At 39.6% G+C, this 23,448-nt stretch overlaps 1 protein-coding gene across 1 annotated transcript; it reads left to right on the plus strand.

The window, feature by feature from the left end:
- The first annotated feature begins 21,833 nt into the window (after nt 1-21,833).
- On the plus strand, nt 21,834-23,103 carry LOC145045134 (heavy metal-associated isoprenylated plant protein 35-like). The gene is made up of 3 exons (XM_078993473.1): nt 21,834-22,017; nt 22,124-22,199; nt 22,316-23,103. The coding sequence occupies exons 1-3, from the start codon at nt 21,967-21,969 to the stop codon at nt 23,050-23,052; spliced, it is 864 nt and encodes a 287-aa protein (XP_078849599.1). The 5' UTR covers nt 21,834-21,966; the 3' UTR covers nt 23,053-23,103.
- Nucleotides 23,104-23,448: the final 345 nt, after the last annotated feature.

Below are 23,448 nucleotides of genomic sequence, written 5' to 3' on the forward strand. Positions count from 1 at the left end.
TCTGGAGAAAATCCCGCTTTAAAATCACGAAAAACGGGCTTAAAATGTTAAAAATATCAAAAATGGGCTAAAAGTGACAAATCTGCGAATTCTGGCCGAGGCTCGGCCTTCTTATGCTGAACCGAGAGAGAGAGGGAGGTAGAACCGAGATGAGAGAAGAGAAAGGAAGGAACCGAGAGCACGAAGAGACAGAGAGGAGAGAAAGGAACAGAGCGCGCGAAGAGACAAAGAGGAGAGAAGGGAACAGAGGGCGACAGAGACCGAGCGAGAGATAAGGAACAGAGGGCAACAGAGCGGCGGAGTAGCGAACAGAGACCGAGAGGAGCAGAGCGTGAAGCAACAGAGGCAGAGGCTTGGTCTCTGGTCTCTTAGCCACCAGAGGCTCGGTCTCTGGTCTCTTAGCCACCAGAGGCTCGGTCTCTGGTCCTAAGAGGCCTCTCACTCCGGTTTCGGTTCCTAAAGCCTATTTTTCTCGTTTTCGCCCCGTTTTAAGCCGTTTTTGACCCGGTTAAGGGCCGGAATGACCCGAGTGATTCTAAAAAGTTACAGGAATTATTTGAGGGAGATTTGGGAGAGATTTCTCATACTTGGAGAGATTTGGGAGAGATTTGACATTCTTGGAGAGATTTCTCATACAGAGAGATATTTGAGAGAGATTTCACATACTTGGAGAGATTTGGGAGAGATTTGACCTTCTTGGAGAGATTTCCCATACAGAGAGATATTTGAGAGAGATTTCACATACTTGGAGAGATTTGGGAGAGATTTGACATTCTTGGAGAGATTTCTCATACAAAGAGATATTTGAGAGAGATTTCACATACTTGGAGAGATTTGACATTCTTGGAGAGATTTCTCATACAAAGAGATATTTGAGAGAGATTTCACATACTTGGAGAGATTTGGGAGAGATTTGACATTCTTGGAGAGATTTCTCATACAGAGAGATATTTGAGAGAGATTTCATGTGGGACAGTTGTGATTGTCCGGCATCGCAACGCATGGTTCGTAAACCCTGTTAAGCCTTGTTTAAGGATCTTACACACTCCTGATGAGTATGCATCATTGTTTTTATCAGTTTAGTTCATTGATTAGCATTAGGGCTTAGGAAATTTTCAACACAAGACTTTTCTCAAGTGATGTTTTCCCATTAATATAGCAAGTTATACAGTATGAACATAACACAAACCCTAATATACAAGGTTTAATAGAGTTGACCGGCTTGACTTGATGACTTGGCTTGACTCAAGATTGACGATTGTCACATCATCCCCCCGTTAGAGGGAATTTCGTCCCGAAATCTAAATTCGGCAGGGACTTCAAGGGTTTGGGAAAAGATGTGGATACTTTTGCTTCATTTGATCTTCACGTTCCCAGGTAAACTCAGGCCCTCGTTTCGCGTTCCAACGAACCTTCACTATGGGAATGCGACTTTGTTTTGTTCTCTTGATCTCTCGATCCATGATCTCGACGGGTTCCTCCACAAAGTGGAGATTTTCATTAACTTCGATTTCTTCGAGTGGTATTACGAGTGTCTCGTCAGACAGACACTTCTTTAAGTTGGACACGTGGAAGGTAGGGTGTACATTACTAAGTTCTTGTGGTAGTCGGAGTTTGTACGCCACAGGACCAATCCTAGCAAGGATTTCGAACGGACCGATGTACCTTGGGTTTAGTTTCCCCCGTTTACCGAAACGTATCATCCCCTTCCAGGGGGAAACTTTTAGTAGTACCCGGTCTCCGACCTGGAATTCTAAAGGTTTGCGTCGCTTCTCCGCGTAACTCTTTTGTCGATCACGAGACGCTTTTAGTCTTTCCCGAATTTGAATGATCTTTTCTGTGGTTTCCCCTATGATTTCAGGCCCAGTAAGGGTGCTATCAGGGACTTGCCCTCTGGCTAGCTGAGTATCTCCAACTTCGGCCCAACACAGTGGTGATCTACACTTGCGACCGTAGAGAGCTTCGAATGGAGTGACTCCAATGCTAGTGTGATAACTGTTATTATAAGAGAATTCGATAAGCGGTAGATGGGTATCCCATGCCTTACCAAAATCTATCACACAGGCTCTCAGCATGTCTTCCAACGTCTGGATGGTTCTCTCGCTTTGTCCGTCCGTTTGTGGATGGTAGGCCGTACTCATATCTAGCCTGGTTCCCAGAGACTTCTGTAGGGACTGCCAGAAACGCGAGGTGAATCTACTATCTCGATCAGAGATAATGGATGTTGGTACACCATGTAGTCGCACGATCTCTTTAATGTACGTTCTGGTTAACTTCTCCATCTTGTCTGTTTCCTTTATTGGCAGGAAGTGCGCGGACTTGGTCAATCTGTCCACAACCACCCATATGGTATCCATTCCACCTGATGTCTTAGGTAGTTTGGTTACGAAGTCCATGGTTATTCGCTCCCACTTCCACTCGGGTATATCCGGTTGTTGAAGTAGTCCTGATGGCTTCTGATATTCCACCTTGACCTTGGCGCAAGTGAGGCACTTGCTCACATAAGTAGCAATTTCAGCCTTCATGTTTGGCCACCAGTATAACCTTTTGAGGTCTAGATACATCTTATCTGACCCCGGGTGAATGGAGTATCGAGTCTTGTGGGCCTCGTTCATTACAACGTCTTGGTACCCACCGAACTTCGGTGTCCAGATTCGATTCATGAGATAACAAGTTCCATCCCCTTTGACTTCCAAGTTCTTGTCCATCCCCCTTAGTGCTTCGCTTGCCACGTTTTCTGGTTTCAAGGCTTCTAATTGGGCGTCCTTGATCTGGGTGGCCAGTTGGGAGTGGATGGTCATGGCAAGGGATTTTACTCGGCGACCCGAGTATTCCTTCCTGCTTAAGGCATCGGCTACTACATTAGCCTTGCCCGGGTGGTAGCGAATTTCACATTCGTAGTCATTCAGTAATTCCACCCATCTTCTTTGGCGCATGTTAAGTTCTTTTTGATTGAGAATGTGATGAAGACTTTTGTGATCAGTGAAGATGGTGCACTTGGTGCCGTAGAGGTAGTGCCTCCAGATCTTCAGGGCGAACACCACCGCTCCCAGTTCAAGGTCGTGGGTTGTGTAATTAACTTCATGTGTCTTCAGTTGCCTTGATGCATAAGCGATGACTCTTCCCCTTTGCATGAGCACACAGCCGAGGCCTTGATTTGAAGCATCGCAATACACCACAAAATCATCAGTTCCTTCTGGAAGAGACAAGACTGGTGCGCTGCATAGGGCTTGCTTTAGTGTCTGGAAGGCGGCTTCTTGTTTATCTTCCCATTCGAACACCACACCTTTCTGAGTCAAGGTGGTGAGAGGCTTAGCGATCTTGGAGAAGTTTTGTATGAATCTTCGATAGTAGCCTGCGAGTCCCAAAAACTGTTGGATTTCTGTTGGCGTTGTAGGTGTTGACCAATCTTTGATTGCTTTGATCTTCGAGGGGTCCACATGTATTCCTTCCTTGCTTACTACGTGGCCAAGAAATCCTACTTCTCGGAGCCAAAATTCACACTTTGAGAATTTAGCGTAAAGCTTCTCGGTCCTTAAAACCTCCAGAACTAGTCGTAGGTGTTGTCTGTGTTCTTCTTCGCTCCTCGAATAGACCAAGATATCATCGATGAATACGATGACGAATTTATCCAAGAAGGGTCGACACACTCGATTCATCAAATCCATGAACACCGCAGGCGCATTAGTTAACCCGAATGGCATTACTACAAACTCATAGTGCCCATAGCGAGTTCTGAATGCCGTCTTGGGGATATCCTCTTCTTGAACTCGCAGTTGATGATAGCCCGACCTCAGGTCGATTTTTGAAAAGTAGCTGGCTCCTTGGAGCTGGTCGAAGAGGTCATCGATTCGGGGTAGGGGATAACGGTTCTTGATAGTGAGTTTGTTTAGTTCTCGATAGTCTATGCACATGCGAAAAGACCCATCCTTCTTCTTTACAAATAATACTGGTGCTCCCCAGGGCGAGAAGCTTGGCCTGATGAATCCTTTGTTCAATAGTTCATTCAACTGGCTGGATAGTTCTTGCATTTATGCCGTTGCTAAGCGATATGGAGCCCTGGTGACGGGGGTAGCTCCTGGGATTAAGTCTATCCGAAATTCGACTTGTTGTGCGAGTGGTACACCAGGCAGATCGTCTGGGAAAACATCTGGGAAGTTGCATACTTCTGGAATTTCTTTGATGTCCTTCACCTCCTGTTTCTTGTCTACGATGTGGGCTAAGAAAGCATGGTATTGCTTTCGGAGGTACTTTTGGGTTTTAACACAAGAGATGATTTGTAGGTTCGCACTAGGTTTATTGCCATAAACGGTGAGAACGTTGCCATTCGGCAGATTGAGGCGGACGGCCCTTTCGTAACATAGAATGTCGGCACGATGAAGGCTTAACCAATCCATACCAATGATTATATCGAAGCTTTTTATGGTGACCGACATAAGGTTAATTTTGAACGAGTGGTTGTCTAGAGTGAGAGTACACCCTATGTAAATATCATTAGCGCGCTCAACCTTTCCATTTTCCATTTCTACGATGTAAGAATCTTCTAGTGGTTGAGAATTTTGCTTAAGTATATGTTTGAATTGATGACTTATGAAACTTCTTTCTGCCCCACTATCGAAAAGTACGCATGCATAAGAGTTATTGAGGAGGAACGTACCAGTAACCACAGAGGGATCCTTGACTGCTTCTCCCTGCCCTAAAGTTAGGACTCTCCCTACACCCCCAGCATTAGGGGCTCGTGCCTTGGGGCAGTTCCTCCTGAAGTGTCCCGTTTCACCACATCCATAGCAGGCTTGGCTTGCTCCAGTGTTGGCGGTCGTAGCGACTTGTGTGGCGGGTTGGGTAGTCTCTCTACAGAATCGTGCAGTGTGCCCCTTTTTGTTACAGTTATTGCAGTGTAACTCTCGACAAGCACCGTTATGGTGGTAGTTACACTTGTTGCACTTGGGAAGATTTCCCGTGTACTGTTTCGGCGGTGCTGGAGCGACAGCAGTAGTGGCGGCACGAACAGCAACCATCTGTTGCTTTTTGGCGGGGTCCTGAGTTGGTTGTTTCTTTTTATTGTCCCAGTACTTCCTCTTGTTGTTCCCTCCTTTTGTTCGGTCGGTGGTGGTTATCACGGTACCACGGCTAGCCCTGTGATCTATGAGTTGTTGTGCCAATTCCTTGGCACTCTCAAAGGTAGTGGGTTTCGAGGCCAATACACTATCTTGAATCTGGGATGACAGCCCCCAGAGATATCGTTCCACCTTCTTCTCTTCTGGAGTGACCATTGTTGGACAGAGGAGTGCTAGGTCGTTGAAACGGGCAATATAAGTTTCAAGATCAGTGCCTGACATTCTGAGGTTCCAAAGCTCTTCCTCAAGTTTTTGTATTTCGCCCCTCGGGCAGTATTCCTTTAACATTAGGGCTTTCAAATCCTCCCAGCTGATTGCGTTAGCTACTGCAGGAGTAAGTGACTTAACTCGGCCATTCCACCAAGTAAGTGCTTTTCCAGTGAAAGTGAATGCCGCATACTTGACCTTTCTCGCTTCGGGGCAAGCGCAGATTTCAAAAATTGCCTCAGTCCTCTCGAACCATTGCACCAGCGTGATGACGCCCCCGCTTCCATTGAAAGGGTCGGGTTTGCCATTCGTGAAGTCTTTGTAAGAGCACTCCCTCGTACGCCCCGTGCTGTCCCCATGAATGGAATTGGTAGCTCCGGATCCAGAACCGCCAGAACCATTGGTTCCCATTTGCGACATTGCTGCCGCCACGGCTGCCGTTACTGCAGCCTGGAACATTGCAGGATCAAAATGCGGAGGTGGTGGTGGAGGCGGCACTGGGTTGTTGGAAGGCCTTGGTCTTCTCCTTGGTGGCATGGTTCTGTCATAAAAAAAATGACCCGTCGGTAAGACTTCAATAGTGATAACGAGTCGAGTGTTACAGGTCCTATCCCTCTTGTATTTTATCAAAACTTTATTATTCGTAAACGATTTGTGTGACCAGGTTATGATGTATAGTGCCAAATATTCAATAAATAAAACACATGCCAAATTTCATTGATAACTTTTAGTACATAACGTTTAGAGGGAAAAGTTTGACCTTATAAGGGTCTACATTACATCGTTACAAAAGATAGTTTTGGCATTACAAAAGCCCTTCGAATAGTGTAATCACATAGTCGCGGGGTCGACCTACATACAAAGAGTAGCACCAACGCGTACTCATGAAATTTTACTACCAAGACGTGAGAACAGTAACGAGTTCTAATCACTGCGACCCTTCTTTGACGGAGGCTGCGATGATGTCGATGCGCCCTGTAGTTCCGCCAATTTGCGTTCGGCTGCAACCATTCTCTCTTCGAGTGCCATGCATCTTTCCCGATACTCTCTTGTTTCTGCCTGAGCCGCGAGAAGGTCTTGAATGAGTTGGTCTCGGTGGCGGGAGTCTCGTTCCAGGTCTCTGGTGCGATCCGTAGTAGACTGTATAATGGCACTTAACTCCCGCACCTGATCAGTCGTTGTCCTACCACGATCATCCATTCTTGCCATTCGTTGTATCATGACGGGGAGAGCTCTGTCAGCCGGTCCACCATGATCGAGATCATAGTAACCTCGTTGGTAGCCATATGGTGACCGCTGGCATTGTTGTCGGCTCCATCTTTCGATCGTTGTTACCCAAGGGGTTCGAGTCCGTTGTATCCAAAACGGTGCGCGGGTACCCTCGCGATGTAGGGAGGGTTGAATACTTCTGGTGGTTCTTCTGCTTCGTTCCCAAACATGACTATCTCATCACCTTCCTCTTCTTCCTCTTCGTCTTCCTCTTCTTCTTCTTGTTTGTCTTCCTCTTCGGGATCCTCCTCGGGATCCTCTTCGGGATCCTCTTCGGGATCCTCCTCGGGATCCTCTTCGGGATCCTCCTCGGGCTCATCATCGATCCATCCCGCGTTTCCCTGATTGGGAAAATAGGGGTCCCCTGCTATGTGAAATCCTGCCATGTCGTCTGCACGAGAAATGGGGTTAAGAAGCACATATCGGAAAATAATAATCTGGCACTATGGAAACGTACAAATACTCCTATAGTATTTTTAAATGTTTATATTTGGTTCTTAGCGTGTTCTTTATGGAGTGTAATTAGGTTTTCAGATTTGTTGCTCATTACGACTATTCCTTAGTGTGCGTAAGTTACTTCTTGGACGGATATAGTTGATCAGGCTATATCCTTCCCAGAACTGATTACACATGCTAAGGCATATTAGTAATGTTCGACTCCTCCTCTTTCAATTTATGTTCTCCTAAGTTATGACACCATGCTAGTATGGAATGCATGTAAGTATACTTTAAAACAAGAAATTATTTGTTTTCTAAAAGTACAACTCGTTAAAGAATTTTAAGAATCAGAGACCTTTAGTCCCAAATGTGTTTATAGTTTGTATATCTTATGTGGTTTGACATACTTAATTCACTATAAACCGTGCTCTGATACCAATCTGTCACACCCCCAAACCAAGGATGGCGGAAACGTCCGGGGGTGGAGGACTTCATGTATAGTATCATAACCACAATTTCAATAGTAATTTAAGCAACACAACCAACATATATATAATTGAAAAAGTTACATCACTTGTATGAATTACATGTTTCAAAATCAATTACAATATGTTGACAAAATATGAAAAGTTTGACGCCTTAACGTCCCATCCTCAAAAGCACTTGATAATCTGATTAGTGTTTTCCTGAGAATACAAGTTGTTTGAAAAGTGTCAACACAAAGGTTGGTGAGTTCATAAGCTTTTATTAATAAACTTAGTAGAAGTCTTTCACATGTAAATGTCGCGTTTGTTTCAGCAAAATCCGATATTTTCCTTGAAATCCGAAAAAATGTAGCCTTATAACCAAAGACTAAAATGTATGAGAAATCATCATTTCTTAGTAGAAATGTCGTGAGTTTAAAATGATATGGAAAGTAAATTTCTTTTATCAACCTAAAAACCTACTTCGGTTTATGAGACCCCGTAAACTTTATGAATTGTTATCTCCCTACACCATAAACGATTCCTTCCCAGGCGGGTTCACTTTAACTATCTTCTTCTTGCATAAAATTTCGGCATCATTGGCGCTACGCCAATCCATTCCCAACACGACGTCGAAACCATTAAGTTCGATAGGTAATAATTCTTCGTGAAACTTATTCCCATTAAGATCGATTAAGATGTTTTTCATACGATGGCTAACAGCTGGTACAAACTTGCCACTATCAACTTCGACTAATAAAGCATTATCTAGTCTATCAACAGGCAAGACTAGTTTTCTACCAAATTCATGCGATATAAAGGAGTAGTTGGCTCCAGAGTCAAATAAAATTTGGGCAGGGAAATTGTTAATGAGAAAGGTACCTGAAGCGACATCAGCTTCATCTTTAGCAGCTTCCAGTGTCATCTGGAATGCTCTCGCCTTTGGCTTTGGCGGAATGTTGGGTCTAGCTGCCTCCTTCTTCTTCGGGCAGTCCCTCGACATGTGTCCCTCCTCACCACAACCATAACAAAATTTCTTAGTGAGGGTACATTCATTGGCATAGTGACCTGGCTTTCCACACTTGTAGCATGTGGCCACTACCTCACATTTTCCATGATGGTTCTTCTTACATTTGTCGCACCATTTCGCTTCGCCTCCACTTCCCATCGAACCAGACTTCGAGAACTTGTTTTTCTTATTGGACCCTGAAGTTCCATCGAACTTCCACTTTTCACCAACTTCTATCCTTTCCAGACCCTTTTCCTTCTGCTGGGCCTCCACATTCTTAGCTGCACGAACAGCCGTTTTCAGAGTAGTTTCCATCTTGACTGTCGGACCAAAGTCGGCAGGCAGTCCATTAGCAAACCTCTCAATCTTAGAGAGTTCCGTTGGCACTAGGTATGGAAATAATGTCACACCCCCAAACCAAGGATGGCGGAAACGTCCGGGGGTGGAGGACTTCATGTATAGTATCATAACCACAATTTCAATAGTAATTTAAGCAACACAACCAACATATATATAATTGAAAAAGTTACATCACTTGTATGAATTACATGTTTCAAAATCAATTACAATATGTTGACAAAATATGAAAAGTTTGACGCCTTAACGTCCCATCCTCAAAAGCACTTGATAATCTGATTAGTGTTTTCCTGAGAATACAAGTTGTTTGAAAAGTGTCAACACAAAGGTTGGTGAGTTCATAAGCTTTTATTAATAAACTTAGTAGAAGTCTTTCACATGTAAATGTCGCGTTTGTTTCAGCAAAATCCGATATTTTCCTTGAAATCCGAAAAAATGTAGCCTTATAACCAAAGACTAAAATGTATGAGAAATCATCATTTCTTAGTAGAAATGTCGTGAGTTTAAAATGATATGGAAAGTAAATTTCTTTTATCAACCTAAAAACCTACTTCGGTTTATGAGACCCCGTAAACTTTATGAATTGTTATCTCCCTATGTGAGTCGCTATAATCATACTGTGACTATGTGAACCTGCCACAACGTTTCTCAGGCGTCGCGAATATGAAATGACATTTGTCACCCGTAGACCTGCAGGTCCCACTGTAGCTAGCAGCAAGGTGTGGGGTGTCAAACCCAATATAGATCTATATACAAGTATCACGTTCTCCCTCAAGGAGATTTTGATTATAACTACCAGGAATTATATCCCGCACTCGGACGTACGGGGAGAGAGAGAGTCTCACAACATAGGTTAACAAGTTTACGTGAAATGTGTGTGTGAATATAAATCTTTCTTGTATGAATATACCCTTTTTGTATGAGTGCGTTGAGTGATGTATCATAAACTATACCTATTATAGTTTATCTAAAATGTATGTAATATTTATGAATTCTTTTATGGAAATGTATTAGTGTTGTGAATTTATCAAACTATACTTTTTATAGTTAAATAATACGTGTTCTAAATGAATGAATAATATTTAATATGAATGACTTAGTTTCAGTTCATAATGGTAAACTAACAAGGAAACACATTCAAATATTAGAACTTATGATTATACACTTTGCTCAACATAATACAAAGTGTTATGATATTTACATGCTGTTGGTTAACTTTAGCCATTCTGCCATGTTTTTGGAAAAATCATAGAAAAATCATACGAAGTCGAAAACTAGATCCATAAATTCTGAGAGTTCGAAAAATGTGTCTAGTTTACTCATAATTTTTATCACGATTTTTAATGACTTCCAACTTGAGTGAATAAGTCCAAAATCACAGACTGGTCCGGATTGTTGTTTGAAATGATAGGCAGTTTTGTAAAAATCACCATAAATTGTAGAAAAATCGTATGGAGATGTGCAAGTAGCCATTTTAAATCTAAGAACTTGAACTATTTGCACCTTGTACAGTTTTGAAAACAAAAATGTTTAAGATGCCCAAAACAGTCCGTGAATGGAGTTGAACTTTTCTGATGAAGGCTGTTAGAGAAATTTAGTTATGTTCTTAGTGTTTTAACTTGTATTCCCCCCTTAAAAACTTGAGAAAACATGAAAATGTAGGGGTATGAACTCACCTTAAGTGATTTCAGTAGATGATTGTTGAAGAATGGAAGTGTTTAATTCAAGAACACTTGGAGATGCCTTGAAGGTTTTCGAGAATCTAACATTATAGTTAGGGAGTTTGTGTAAGCAATCAAAGACTTGAGTAGAATGAAGTGAAATAATAATAGGGAGGATAAATTTTTACTTACTAAGTGTGGAAGAACACTTGAAATCAGCCTTGGATCTCGAAAATTTGTGTAGAATAGTTTGAGAGAAAAGTGGTGTTTGTTACTTAGTGGAATGAGAGAAATGAGAGAAAATGAGGAGTGTGGTTGTTTGTTCCAGCTCAAAAACGTGGGAGTGAGTGAAATTTGAGTGTAAGGGAACATTGAAGTGACATAGGTAAGGTGGGGAGGTATGGCTGGTCATAGAGTGGGTGTGGGGTGGTTGCTTGTGTCATAAGTTAAGGCAAAGTCAACACTCCACCTTAAATAAATCCCCCATTAGATCTTTATTATTTAGATAATGATTTTCATAAAAATATGTTTAAATTATGAATATTTAGGGTTTATTATGTTAAAATAAAATTTCTGGAGAAAATCCCGCTTTAAAATCACGAAAAACGGGCTTAAAATGTTAAAAATATCAAAAATGGGCTAAAAGTGACAAATCTGCGAATTCTGGCCGAGGCTCGGCCTTCTTATGCTGAACCGAGAGAGAGAGGGAGGTAGAACCGAGAGGAGAGAAGAGAAAGGAAGGAACCGAGAGCACGAAGAGACAGAGAGGAGAGAAAGGAACAGAGCGCGCGAAGAGACAAAGAGGAGAGAAGGGAACAGAGGGCGACAGAGACCGAGCGAGAGATAAGGAACAGAGGGCAACAGAGCGGCGGAGTAGCGAACAGAGACCGAGAGGAGCAGAGCGTGAAGCGACAGAGGCAGAGGCTCGGTCTCTGGTCTCTTAGCCACCAGAGGCTCGGTCTTTGGTCTCTTAGCCACCAGAGGCTCGGTCTCTGGTCCTAAGAGGCCTCTCACTCCGGTTTCGGTTCCTAAAGCATATTTTTCTCGTTTTCGCCCCGTTTTAAGCCGTTTTTGACCCGGTTAAGGGCCGGAATGACCCGAGTGATTCTAAAAAGTTACGGGAACTATTTGAGGGAGATTTGGGAGAGATTTCTCATACTTGGAGAGATTTGGGAGAGATTTGACATTCTTGGAGAGATTTCTCATACAGAGAGATATTTGAGAGAGATTTCACATACTTGGAGAGATTTGACCTTCTTGGAGAGATTTCCCATACAGAGAGATATTTGAGAGAGATTTCACATACTTGGAGAGATTTGGGAGAGATTTGACATTCTTAGAGAGATTTCTCATACAAAGAGATATTTGAGAGAGATTTCACATACTTGGAGAGATTTGGGAGAGATTTGACATTATTGGAGAGATTTCTCATACAGAGATATTTGAGAGAGATTTCACATACTTGGAGAGATTTGGGAAAGATTTGACATTCTTGGAGAGATTTCTCATACAGAGAGATATTTGAGAGAGATTTCATGTGGGACAGTTGTGATTGTCCGGCATCGCAATGCATGGTTCGTAAACCCTGTTAAGCCTTGTTTAAGGATCTTACACACTCCTGATGAGTATGCATCATTGTTTTTATCAGTTTAGTTCATTGATTAGCATTATGGCTTAGGAAATTTTCAACACAAGACTTTTCTCAAGTGATGTTTTCCCATTAATATAGCAAGTTATACAGTATGAACATAACACAAACCCTAATACACAAGGTTTAATAGAGTTGACCGGCTTGACTTGATGACTTGGCTTGACTCAAGATTGACGATTGTCACAAATAATTTCATTTTCTCAGTGAATGCCGTAGCATAGTCATCTACGCTCATCCTCCCCTTCTTCAAGTTTTGGAACTCATTGTTCAGATTAATCAGATCTATCTCTGAACAATATTGCACCCTTAACTGTTCCAAGAACTCCTCCCATGACATTTTCAAAGCTTCTCCTCGTGGCATAGTATATGCCAACAACTTCCACCAACTTAATACTCCAGTCTTCAGTTGTCTGACTGCAAAGACAGTGTTGCTATAGTCGCAACTTTCAAATACCATCTCCATTTCGGAGATCCAATCCATTATTTCAACAGGCGTTGGGCTCCCAGAAAGACTTGGCGGTTTGGTGCCCAAGAAATTCTTGTACATTCGCCCATCGTTGTTGTTTCTCCTTTCCGGATTGTTCCTTCGTTCTTCTTGATTCACAACTTGACTCATAATGCGACTATTGTTCCCTTCCTCCGATTGCTCGGGAATCAATTCAGGTTCCTCAATAGGTATGATAGGTTCGTCCCTATTGTTATGCAACATTTGTTGCATCTCCTCCCTTTGTTCGGCAAACATAGCCCGAATCATGTCTTGCACTCCAGCCATGGTGATCTGTTATGGTGCTGCTGCTACAACAGGTGCTTGCTCAATCACTGGCGGTTGATTCTGTTTTCATCCGCGTTTCCAACGCCACTCCTTGTTCTCACCATTTTTGATCTACACACCGAATAAGGTGAAATTTAGATCTTCATTCATGATAGATTTCAAATCATCCTTATCACTCCGAAACGATTACATGCTAGTTCTACTATCGTATACATACGCTTAGAATCCTAAACACATAAACCTTCAGATCTGGTTGGCAACAAACCGTAGATCCGAACAAATAATATCATATATGGCAACATATAACATTTAGCACATAAAAGCATTTTAGACAACTTTTCTAAAATAAACTATTGCTTGTGTCTAAAATTTAACAGACACACACCTCGAAATCTCCACTTAGCATTCTAAGTTTAAGTTTAGAAATCCTACATATTCCTAGTTTGCTTAAACTAATGCTCTGATACCAACTGTGACATCCCCAAAATCACGGCCAGAAAAGACCGATTTTCATTTATGCTTTTTAAAATAATTTCAGAGTAAATCCTTTTGATTTGAAAGAGTTGCGGAATTTGTTCCCAAAAACAAAACATGATAAAACAATGTTTACCAAAGCATTTCATAAAAGAAATGTATTTTCATTATATAATCAAAACTCGGGGTGTCATGTTCCGATACAGACCAATAAGCATAAACGATAACATTACAAGTCATTCAACAAATATATACATATGCAGATTTGTAAACAAAACAACTTGATGGTTCATCCATCTTACGCCCTTGCGCCACTTCCTGTAATACAAATAAAACTGAGTGGGTCAGGCTTGGGAGCCTGGTGAGCATATAGGGTTTTCAGCCCACAATAAATAAATTATATTTAATTTCACCAACCGATCACTATCCCGATTACCCATTCCCGTTATCCTCACTTTACGTCCCTAAAACAACATCTATCTTAAGGGACCTAATCTAGGATTTTCATCGGGACAGACATTACTGCTAAGGGGTTTCCTCAACAATAGATATCCTAAAGGCAACCATGAGGGGGATAGAGTACATCGGTGAACACATCGTTCACAACACCTACAGGTTATGAACTTGCTAGCGTTCCACGAGACTGTCTAGAAGGAGTCTATGGTCGTTATCCATACTCCGCTGAATAACTAGGTCAACAACAACAACAACATCGATGCCTCTCATCTGTTTAATACACACCAACTATCTACCCATGTTCTACCCAACATATTAGTAGATAAAAATATATATTTTTATGCATAGTTTAAAACCTGTATAGCATTTTCATCCAATACATATTTCGCATAACAGATGAGGCATACCCACATAACACGTATTTCATAGAAAACAAATCATATCTATGAGATCGAAGAGAGTGAATATACATTCATGCACATAACAACAAAATTATACACATAACACGTATTTTGTATAAAATACTTCATAATTATGCGTTAGAAGAAATTAACTATACACTCACTTGATCAGAAGATGATCGGACAACACTACGACTTGCAAAAGTAGTAATCCTCAGCAGATCTGGAAGATCTCTACAAAAATCGAATTTCTCGCGGGCAGAGCTTCGGTTCGGAAACCGCACTTCTCGGGATCTTCGGGATCTCGGGACTTGCTTCGGGACTCAGGGATATTACTGGGTCTTTGGGGTACTTCTGGCACGCAAATTGAGGTAAAACGGGAGAGAGAAGAGAGAAAAATAGCAATTTGGCCGGCTGACCTCGCATCCTATTTATAGGAGACTGGGAGCCTCATTTACGTGGGGCGTACAAGGGTACGCAGAGCATACATACGTCTGAAATCGTCACTGCATGCATCATCCAAAGTGTCGACACTCTTCGCTATACGCGGGGCGTACTCCGGATGAGTTCGGTGACTCGCCTCCGGATAATACCGAGGCTTAATAATTAAATTTAATTATTAATTATTTAATAAATTTCGAAAATTCATATCTTCCTCATACGAACTCCGTTTTCGACGTTCTTTATATCCACGCGAAGGTGAGACTACGCTCTACAACTTTCGTTTAGACTCCGTCGGCTAATTTTGATTTTATTTTTATTATTTATTTTTAATAAGCCGGGACAGAAAATTTCATTATAAATTCATAACTTCTTCGTTTGACGTCCGTTCTTGCCTAACTTTTTATTGCTTTGATACCAACAATGAGATCTTCGAATCTCATTTAGATCACTAAGGCTAAATATCGCTCTAACGTAAATTGCACTTTTTACGTCATTCAGCGTTGCCGGTTCTGTCGCGAAACTTCGACATGTCATAACTTCTTCGTTATAACTCGGATTTCGGCATTCTTTATATCTTCGGAAACCTTGTTTCAACTACTAAAACATTATATAAAGATATCAAGTTTATTTTATACTTAAATTTTGACGCTTATTTTTATTCTTAATTAATCAAACCACATAATTAAGCAATTAAGCACAAAACACATAATACTCAAATAATACACTTCTATTATTTCAAAACGGGTTACAAAGGTTAACCTAAACTATTATATCATCATTAATGACAGGCCCATTAACACAGGCGTTACAGTACTTGATTTGATTATGAGCATAGTCCTTTTGGGTTGCCTTCACTCATGCAACTTGATAGGATGACAAGTGGAGAGAGAGAATAGGATTTATTATATGAATAATAAATTGGCACTCAAAATGAGTTTACTAATATATTATAAGATTAATATATTATTTGGAAATCATATTTTAATTTATCAGAAATTACTTTAGTATTAATTTTGGGATTAAAGGAACTAATTAATAATGGAGGGACTGGTTTCGCAAATCATTGATAGTTGCAAAATGGGCTGATAGATTCCATAGAGTGGAGTGGACGAAATCCTATAGGGAAGCTCTATATATTTTGTCCAAGGGCTGTAAGGAAGGAGTCCATGGGATGCTTAGGCCTTAATCTGGAATTAGGGTTTCCTACAGAAACTCTAGCAGCCCACACAACTATTTAAAGCCCCTTCACAAGTGGAATTCGACCCTAAGCTTTAACAAACCCTAGAGTGGCCGATTTCTAGCATCTCTCCTCCCATGCTTTGCATTGAGTGTTTGTGACTCCATTAGAGGTGCACCACTTGGGGCACTAAGCTTTCAAGGGTCAAGGATTGAACTTGTTATTGCTACATAACACGCAAGATAACTTCATAACCCTAATTTCATTGTGACTTTGATTGTTGTATGCTAGATCTAGGGTTATTGCTTTGGTGTTCTTATTTGCATGCTCAATAGAGAAAAACTTAGATACAAAGCAATTAGGGTAGCATGTACACCATAGGAATGTTGTAGTGCTCAAAACCCATCAAATTCTACATATAATATAAGGTGTATTTTATAAATTTTGCAAAATACCAGGTTCATATTTAAGTTTCAAAAATTTATAAATTAATTTAAATTTAATATAAACCAAATAATATTTTACATTAATTATTAGGATTAATATCTAAATCAATTATTTACACACTTCAAAATTAATCATATTAATCAATAAAATAATTAATCAAGTCAAAGATTTATCTTCTAACCTATAGGCTTGTTATTTATTATTAAATATTCATCAAAATCGGATTTAGAAGATATTCAAAGCAGATAATTACAAAACAAAACATATTAGGTAGATAATTTTGAAAAATCTAGTCTAATCAGATGTCACATCGTGAGATGCGATTAATCTAAAATTTTAGTTTTGATCAATTCACCAATATGCAATCACATGAAAGATATACATAGGCTCTGATACCACTGATATATAGGTTATAGAGGTTACAAAAATGCTCTAAGCAGAAAAACATTTAACAATTAAATGATTGGGACACATATAACCTAAGAAGGATCTATGTCTTTCACATAAAGACAACATACTATGAACTATAAACTACAAAATTTTCTAACAAAACCTGAATTCATTAGTAAGAATACACACCTTGTTGATTGTTGAAGCAAAGAACCAAGAATCCCTTTTGTTGATCTTTTGGAAGCAAGCACCACAAGCGTCATGCCTCTAGTTGTTCACACCTAACACAAGCAAGAAGGATATTAAGGAGAGAGGAGGGAGGAGATCAGAAATTCGGCCAACCCTTGGGGAATGATGAGTGTTGAAAATGCTAGGGGTTGGCCTCCTTATATAATGAAACAAGGAAACCATAGATAAACCTGAAACCAATATAATAATACTATCTTGAATTGGATAATTATCTAGCTTCCTAATTATCCACTAAGGATATTTCTAGAAACCCTAAAACCACCTCAAAAGCATCCTAGGCTCCAAGGAGGTTCTAGAATGCCTCTTGTTCAACTATTGAATAATTACACTTTAGTCCCTATACTTTTAATTAATTCTTTTAATCACAAAATTATTTCCAATTATATTATGATTAAATATTAATTAAATATTACTATTTCTAATTAATACATTATTTTCATAATATATTAACAAATTATTTATTTCAATTTATTAATCAAATAATAAGTCAACCTCACTCTCTAAAACATCATGTCCAATTGCTAGGTTCGAGGGTAACCCAAAAGGACTGTACTACTATCAATTCAAGTTTATACTAATTATAGTTATGGACTTAGACACCTAGTCTAATACGAAGGTGTGATACGCTTCAGGAAGCGGGGTAAGCTGGGACCTCGATTCATTAAACCATTTTGTCTGATTTTTAGGGGTGGGCAAGGTGACTTACCGGCCGGATCTACCGGAGGAGCTTAATCAGATCATAACACTTTCCATATTTCTCAATTATGGAAGTGCTTGGTTGATAATACGACGGTGGTACAACTAGATGACATTCAGATCGATAAGCACCTGAACTACATTGAGAGACCGATCATGATTGTTGATCGGAAGATGAAGGCCTTGCACAACAAGGTAATACCACTGGTCATGGTTCAGTGGCAACATCAGAAGAGTTCTGATTGAACTTGTGAACCAGAGTCAGATATGAGGGAGTATTATCTAGAGTTGTTTAGCGAACTTCGAGGATGAAGTCTAATCCAAGTGCAGGAGAATTGTTACACTTAAGTCCTAGTAAGTTTCCTTTTCAATCCTTTATTTGTAATCTTTGCAGCTTTGGCGCTTACACAGGGCGTACCTAGATGGTACGTTGTGTGTAAGGGGCATTAAGCAAAACGGAGGCATTTTGGAGTGTATGTTGGGCATAAGCTGAGTACGCGGGGCGTACTCTGTTTGGGCATAAACCCGAATCTTTAGGGTTTGGACCACATATACTGAACCTTAAGTCCCATTCCCTTATCATATTTTCAACCTACATCACTAGAAACGTTTCCCCTTGCAAACATTACCCCTATTGTTTCATTTGGAAACTTAATAGTGTGTTTTTTGTGTATTTCAAACGAAGAAGAAGGCGGTGGTGAAGCTTAGAAGCTAGAAGCAAGCTTAGATCTGGAAGTCTTGTATCCATCTCCAGGAGGTATAAAGTTCATAACTTGGTGATTAACTTGATAGATCTTGTTCATATGTTGATATTATGAGCTTTCGTCCCCAAACTATGACTTTCGTGTGTATGGCATGCTATAGAACATATGGATTGTCCTTTTGGATGTGTTACCATTTCTAGATTCATAAAATTGTGATTTTGGCCTCTTGGTTTCCCTCGTTCAAATTATTAAGAGCTTTAGTGGTTAAGAATAGTTAGGGCCTTGTTGTTGGGTTTTAGTTAGACATGTAGAACCATAAATTTGGAAACTTTATGGTTTGGAGTGTCATTGGGACTAGATCTAAGACTTAGACAAAGTGGCTTAAGGGAATAAGCCCTTAAAGGTTTGATCATTAAGACAATGCATACGGTAGGCATACCTAAATGTACGTTGTATGAGGCCCATCCTGGATGGTGAGTACGTTGGGCGTACATGCTGAGTACGCTGAGTATACTCAGCCTGAGTTGACTTTTTGACTGTTGAATTTTGACCAAGTTTAACTTTCATGTTTATTGAGTAGTTTGGAGTACCAGTATGTAAGTGGGCCTCGATTAATTGTTTAGGAGAGTGGTAGAGCTGGTGTATGTAGTAGAGATCAGTGCAGTTATCCTTTTCATTATGAGGTGATTTCTCTTATTATGCCAATGGGTCTAAGGCACAAAGGCCAACCCATTTACTTATTTTATGTATCCTTGGATATAGGATTGCTATGATAGTTCTATGTGTGATTTATCTATGTATATGTCGACATATGGATGGTTAGGTTGAGGCCACATGCCAAGGAACCTGGTGTGGTTAGATTGAGACTGGAGGTCAACAAAACTAGTATGGAAAGGTTGAGGCCACGTGCCAACAAACCATGATTGTTGGGTTGAGGCCACGTGCCAACAAACCCTGGATGGTTGGATTGAGGTTTTATTGCTAACCAAGAAACTTGGTATGATTGGGTTGAGGTCAAGGACCAACACACTTTGTATGCATGTTATATTGTATTTGTATGATTTTATGGTTTGAAGTATTTTGGGAAGCTTACTAAGCTTTGGCTTACAATTTGGATTTCAATGTTTCAGGTACTTTTAATGAGCGGGGAAAAGCGAAGACGTGACCGTACACATGATCCCACAGCTTATGTTGATTGATACCATGATTCGATACTTTGACTTATTATGATTTGTAAACGATGATTTGGTAACTTATGGATTTGTGGAACTATGTTTTTTTTTAAATGATGAAAGTTTTACTCTAAGTTTTTCGGACTTTACAAGAATGAATCATTCCCTAGTGAATGGTTATTGTTTCTTCAGAATCTAAAAAATAAGGATAGTTCTCCAGTTGGGGTTGTCACGGATCTGTTTTCTTGTCATCAGATTCGATCTCATCCTTATCAAATTTAGAGAAACAATGCAATTTTTCCATCGGGATTTAATATGGAAGTATCTTACCATCCTTAACCAACTTCACCAATTTTTCCTGATGAATTAATGATTCATCACTGTCAAATGCTAGACCAACATTAACGTCAACATCAGCCACACCGTTTGTAAAATCCCCATTTGGCACGTATCATAATATTGTATGCTTTGGGCCACCCAACACAAAAACTTCCTTAGGGAGTTACCCATCCTAGAATTACTCTCACTAGGCATGCTTACCTGCATAGTTGTTATGAGATCTACTTCCCTTACGGTTTTAAAATACATTGTGATGGGGAAGCTATTCATTCACATCCTTTATAAGGAATGCTTAATTATCCTTTCCGATCGATGTGAGATCAGATGCATGTAACTTTTGAATTAGGATGTTACAACCTTACCTTTATACCTTACACAACCCATTCTACAAGCTTGATGTAAGAACGAACCTAATTCAATATTATAGTTAATAAGCTACAAATTTGGTTACAACCAGCATCAGAAGACTCATTGCCAGTAGAACGATTTTCTGTTGGAACTCAATTAACATCACTTTCCAAAACATTATTACGAACAAATAGTTGTACTGTTTTAGGAGGTATATTACTAACAAAACTAATAAACTATTTGACATCACTTTCGTTAATAATATATGGATAATTATATTTGATCCAGAATATAGAAAACACACAAATTTGATTCGTATGTAACCAAGACTTCCAAGCAACCAATGTAATCAACCCAAAAAAGGTTGATATTAGTTGTTAAATCTATACTAAAACATGTGTAGTGTGGAACAATGTACTACATTGAACTATCGATACATCCTTATTGCCCTTCATTACAAACATGTACTTTAAAATATTGATTATACAAACTTATTTTTTCAATAACGCAAAGTTGTATGTGGTCTCGATGTACACGTTTTCTCAAATAGAAGCAACAAATGTGTATGTGGTCTAGATATGCAAGATAAATCCCAATATCTTATTCTTTTGACTCTAGAACAATACTCTATTGCTTAATAGAATGTACTTTTTAATTTGAAATATATGAGTGATAAACCTATCAACAACCATCAACTCTATAATAACCTTTATTATTCTGAAATATAACATTCTAGAGTTACACTCTGTTCCCGAGTTGTAGCAAAGAAAAGAAGAGAAGAGAAAAGAAAGTAAGGAGAAAAAAGAAGAGAAGAGAAAAGAAAAGAAATTTATCTTTTGTGTTTCCGAGTTGGAGAGAAATGAAAGAAAAGTTAAACATTTTGTTCTTTCTTTTCAAATCCTTCCAAATCGAAAGGAAAGTTAGGAGGGAAAGTGATCCCTCAATTTCCTTCCACTTCTCCCCTTTAATGAAACTCGGGAACACCAATTTCTCTTACTTTTCTCTCACTTCCACCCATTTTTTTTTTCTCACTTCCATCCATTTCCTTTCATTTACAAATTAAAAAAGTAATTATTTTTTATCAATAAACGGTTAATTTTGTTAATTTCCATAATTTTAAAGTTTTTAGTACTTTGTTCTTTGTCTTTGACTCCGAATGAATGTTGCTTTTTTTAAGTTTTTGATAATTTGGTAGAGCATTAACTCTTTTGACACATCCTTTGAACGATCCCTTTCTTGTCCTACTCCACCATGTTGTCTAGGCTTTCATTAATTAAATTTCATTTCAGGAGTCTCGGTAGATCTTTATACATATATACTCAAATCACACAGAACTTTTAATTGAAAAGTTTACATGACCCGCAATTAAAGTATTGTTATTAATTATTATCAAATCGGTTTTTCTTGAAAGTTGTAAAATATAATTACATGATGAATAATATTATTTTATTCAAAGATATAATGACAAAAAACATAAAGACGTCTTTTTAACTAAACAAAGATTAAGTTTCACAATATAAAAAAAAAAAAAAAACTACAAGAAAAAAGAAAAACCCTAATGTCGAACGAATATAAAACCAACGTAGTACATGGAATAACATTAGAGAGCATCTAATGTCATTTTCAATATCGCATCAACCGAACTTCAGTGGAAGCAGAGAGTTCTAGTTGTACAAAGAACCCACATTCTCCTCTCCATCATCCATTCCAAGCTTCAATCTTCCATGGATGCACCTCCTCCTGAAGAACACAACACACCACCCCTAAAATATAAGGTATCTGCGTTTCTGCTTCAATATATCTATCAACCATTTTGTTTTCTATTTCTGCTAATCTGTGCTTTATGTATCTGACATACGCTTCATGCGCGTTTTTTTGCAGACATGGTTTCTTAAAGTCTCCATCCACTGTGTTGGCTGTAAGCGAAAGGTCAAGAGAGTCCTTCAAAGCATTGAAGGTAGTTAATCTACACGCAGATGCTGTTATGAATACACTCATAAGTTGAAAACACTCGCTTTCTTTGGTTTGCTTCACCCCTTTGGTGTTCTGATTAAGAAAACACTAGTTTTGCAGGTGTTTATACTATTGATATTGATTCAAAGCAACAGAAAGTTACAGTTGTAGGCAACGTTGAGGTGGATACCCTTATCAAGAAGCTTGTCAAGACTGGAAAGCATGCAGAGAAGTGGCCGGAAAACCCCAACAAAAAGGAGAAGACGGCTGCCGGCGGCGAGAGCAAGAATGAGAAAGAGAAAGGGTCTGAAAGCAGTGGAAACAGTAGCGATGAAGAAGAGCATAATCCTCCACCTGAGAATGGGAATCCCCCAAGCAAAAACGGAGGTATGTCGGTGAGGTTCGCTGATGTACCGGAGAACATCTCGGCGCAGGCGAGTCAGGAAACGGGAGGTGGTGGTCAGGTTGGTGGCGGTGGCGGAGGAGGAGGAGGGGGGCAAGGTGGTAAAAAGAAGAAGAAGAAAAAGAAGAAAAAGAGTTCGAGTGCAAAGCCTTCCGGTGGACCACCGGACACTGGATTGGTAGCTCCAGAGATGGGTAAGAATCAAGTGATTGACCAACTGCATCTCAGCCCTCCACGTGGCTACTCGTATCCGATGCCTGCTGGTCCAGCTTACGCTGTAAGTTACAGTGAGACGCACCCCAGTGGAAATGGTGGTCCTGCGTACTATATTCCTCCGACACCCTACACGTATGACTACACAGAGGATAGTGATGATTTTGTTACATTACCTCGTCCGTCCGATACTTTTGAGTTACTTAGTGATGAAAATCCCTATGGATGTTGTATCATGTAATTATTCAAGCGTTGTTCTTTAACTGAGTATTACGATGAAGGCATTTTAAAAGATTCTGTTCGTTAATTTCTAGAAATTGGGATGATCACAAAAATATCTCAAAAAATATTAGAAACAGAAGGAAATATCCAACTTTTATTTATTTATCGAAATGATCTTTATTTTTGAGACGAGGCCTTTCGGATATTATTGATAAGGCCCACTATTGTATTGTAGTCGGGTCTTGTCATTTTTATATACCATATTTTCACATAATGATATTAAAAATAGTTAGTATACATATAATATGATAGACCCGAATTCCACAGTGGATAAAAAATGTAAAATACAATTACCCCACATATAATGTACACTAATATGCTCTTGGAGTTTTGGAGAAAAACAAACACATTAAAC

This window comes from Lactuca saligna, chromosome 5 (assembly GCF_052625555.1).
Source record: "Lactuca saligna cultivar CGN05327 chromosome 5, ASM5262555v1, whole genome shotgun sequence".
Classification (NCBI taxonomy): Eukaryota; Viridiplantae; Streptophyta; class Magnoliopsida; order Asterales; family Asteraceae; genus Lactuca; species Lactuca saligna.

What these genes read in the sequence shown, in the direction of transcription:
- LOC145045134 (XM_078993473.1), top strand. Translation starts at nt 21,967, where the DNA reads ATGGATGCACCTCCTCCTGAAGAACACAACACACCACCCCTAAAATAT. An exon ending in CACCACCCCTAAAATATAAG is followed by an intron (nt 22,018 to 22,123) that starts GTATCTGCGTTT and finishes GTTTTTTTGCAG; the next exon opens with ACATGGTTTCTTAAAGTCTC. An exon ending in AGTCCTTCAAAGCATTGAAG is followed by an intron (nt 22,200 to 22,315) that starts GTAGTTAATCTA and finishes CTAGTTTTGCAG; the next exon opens with GTGTTTATACTATTGATATT.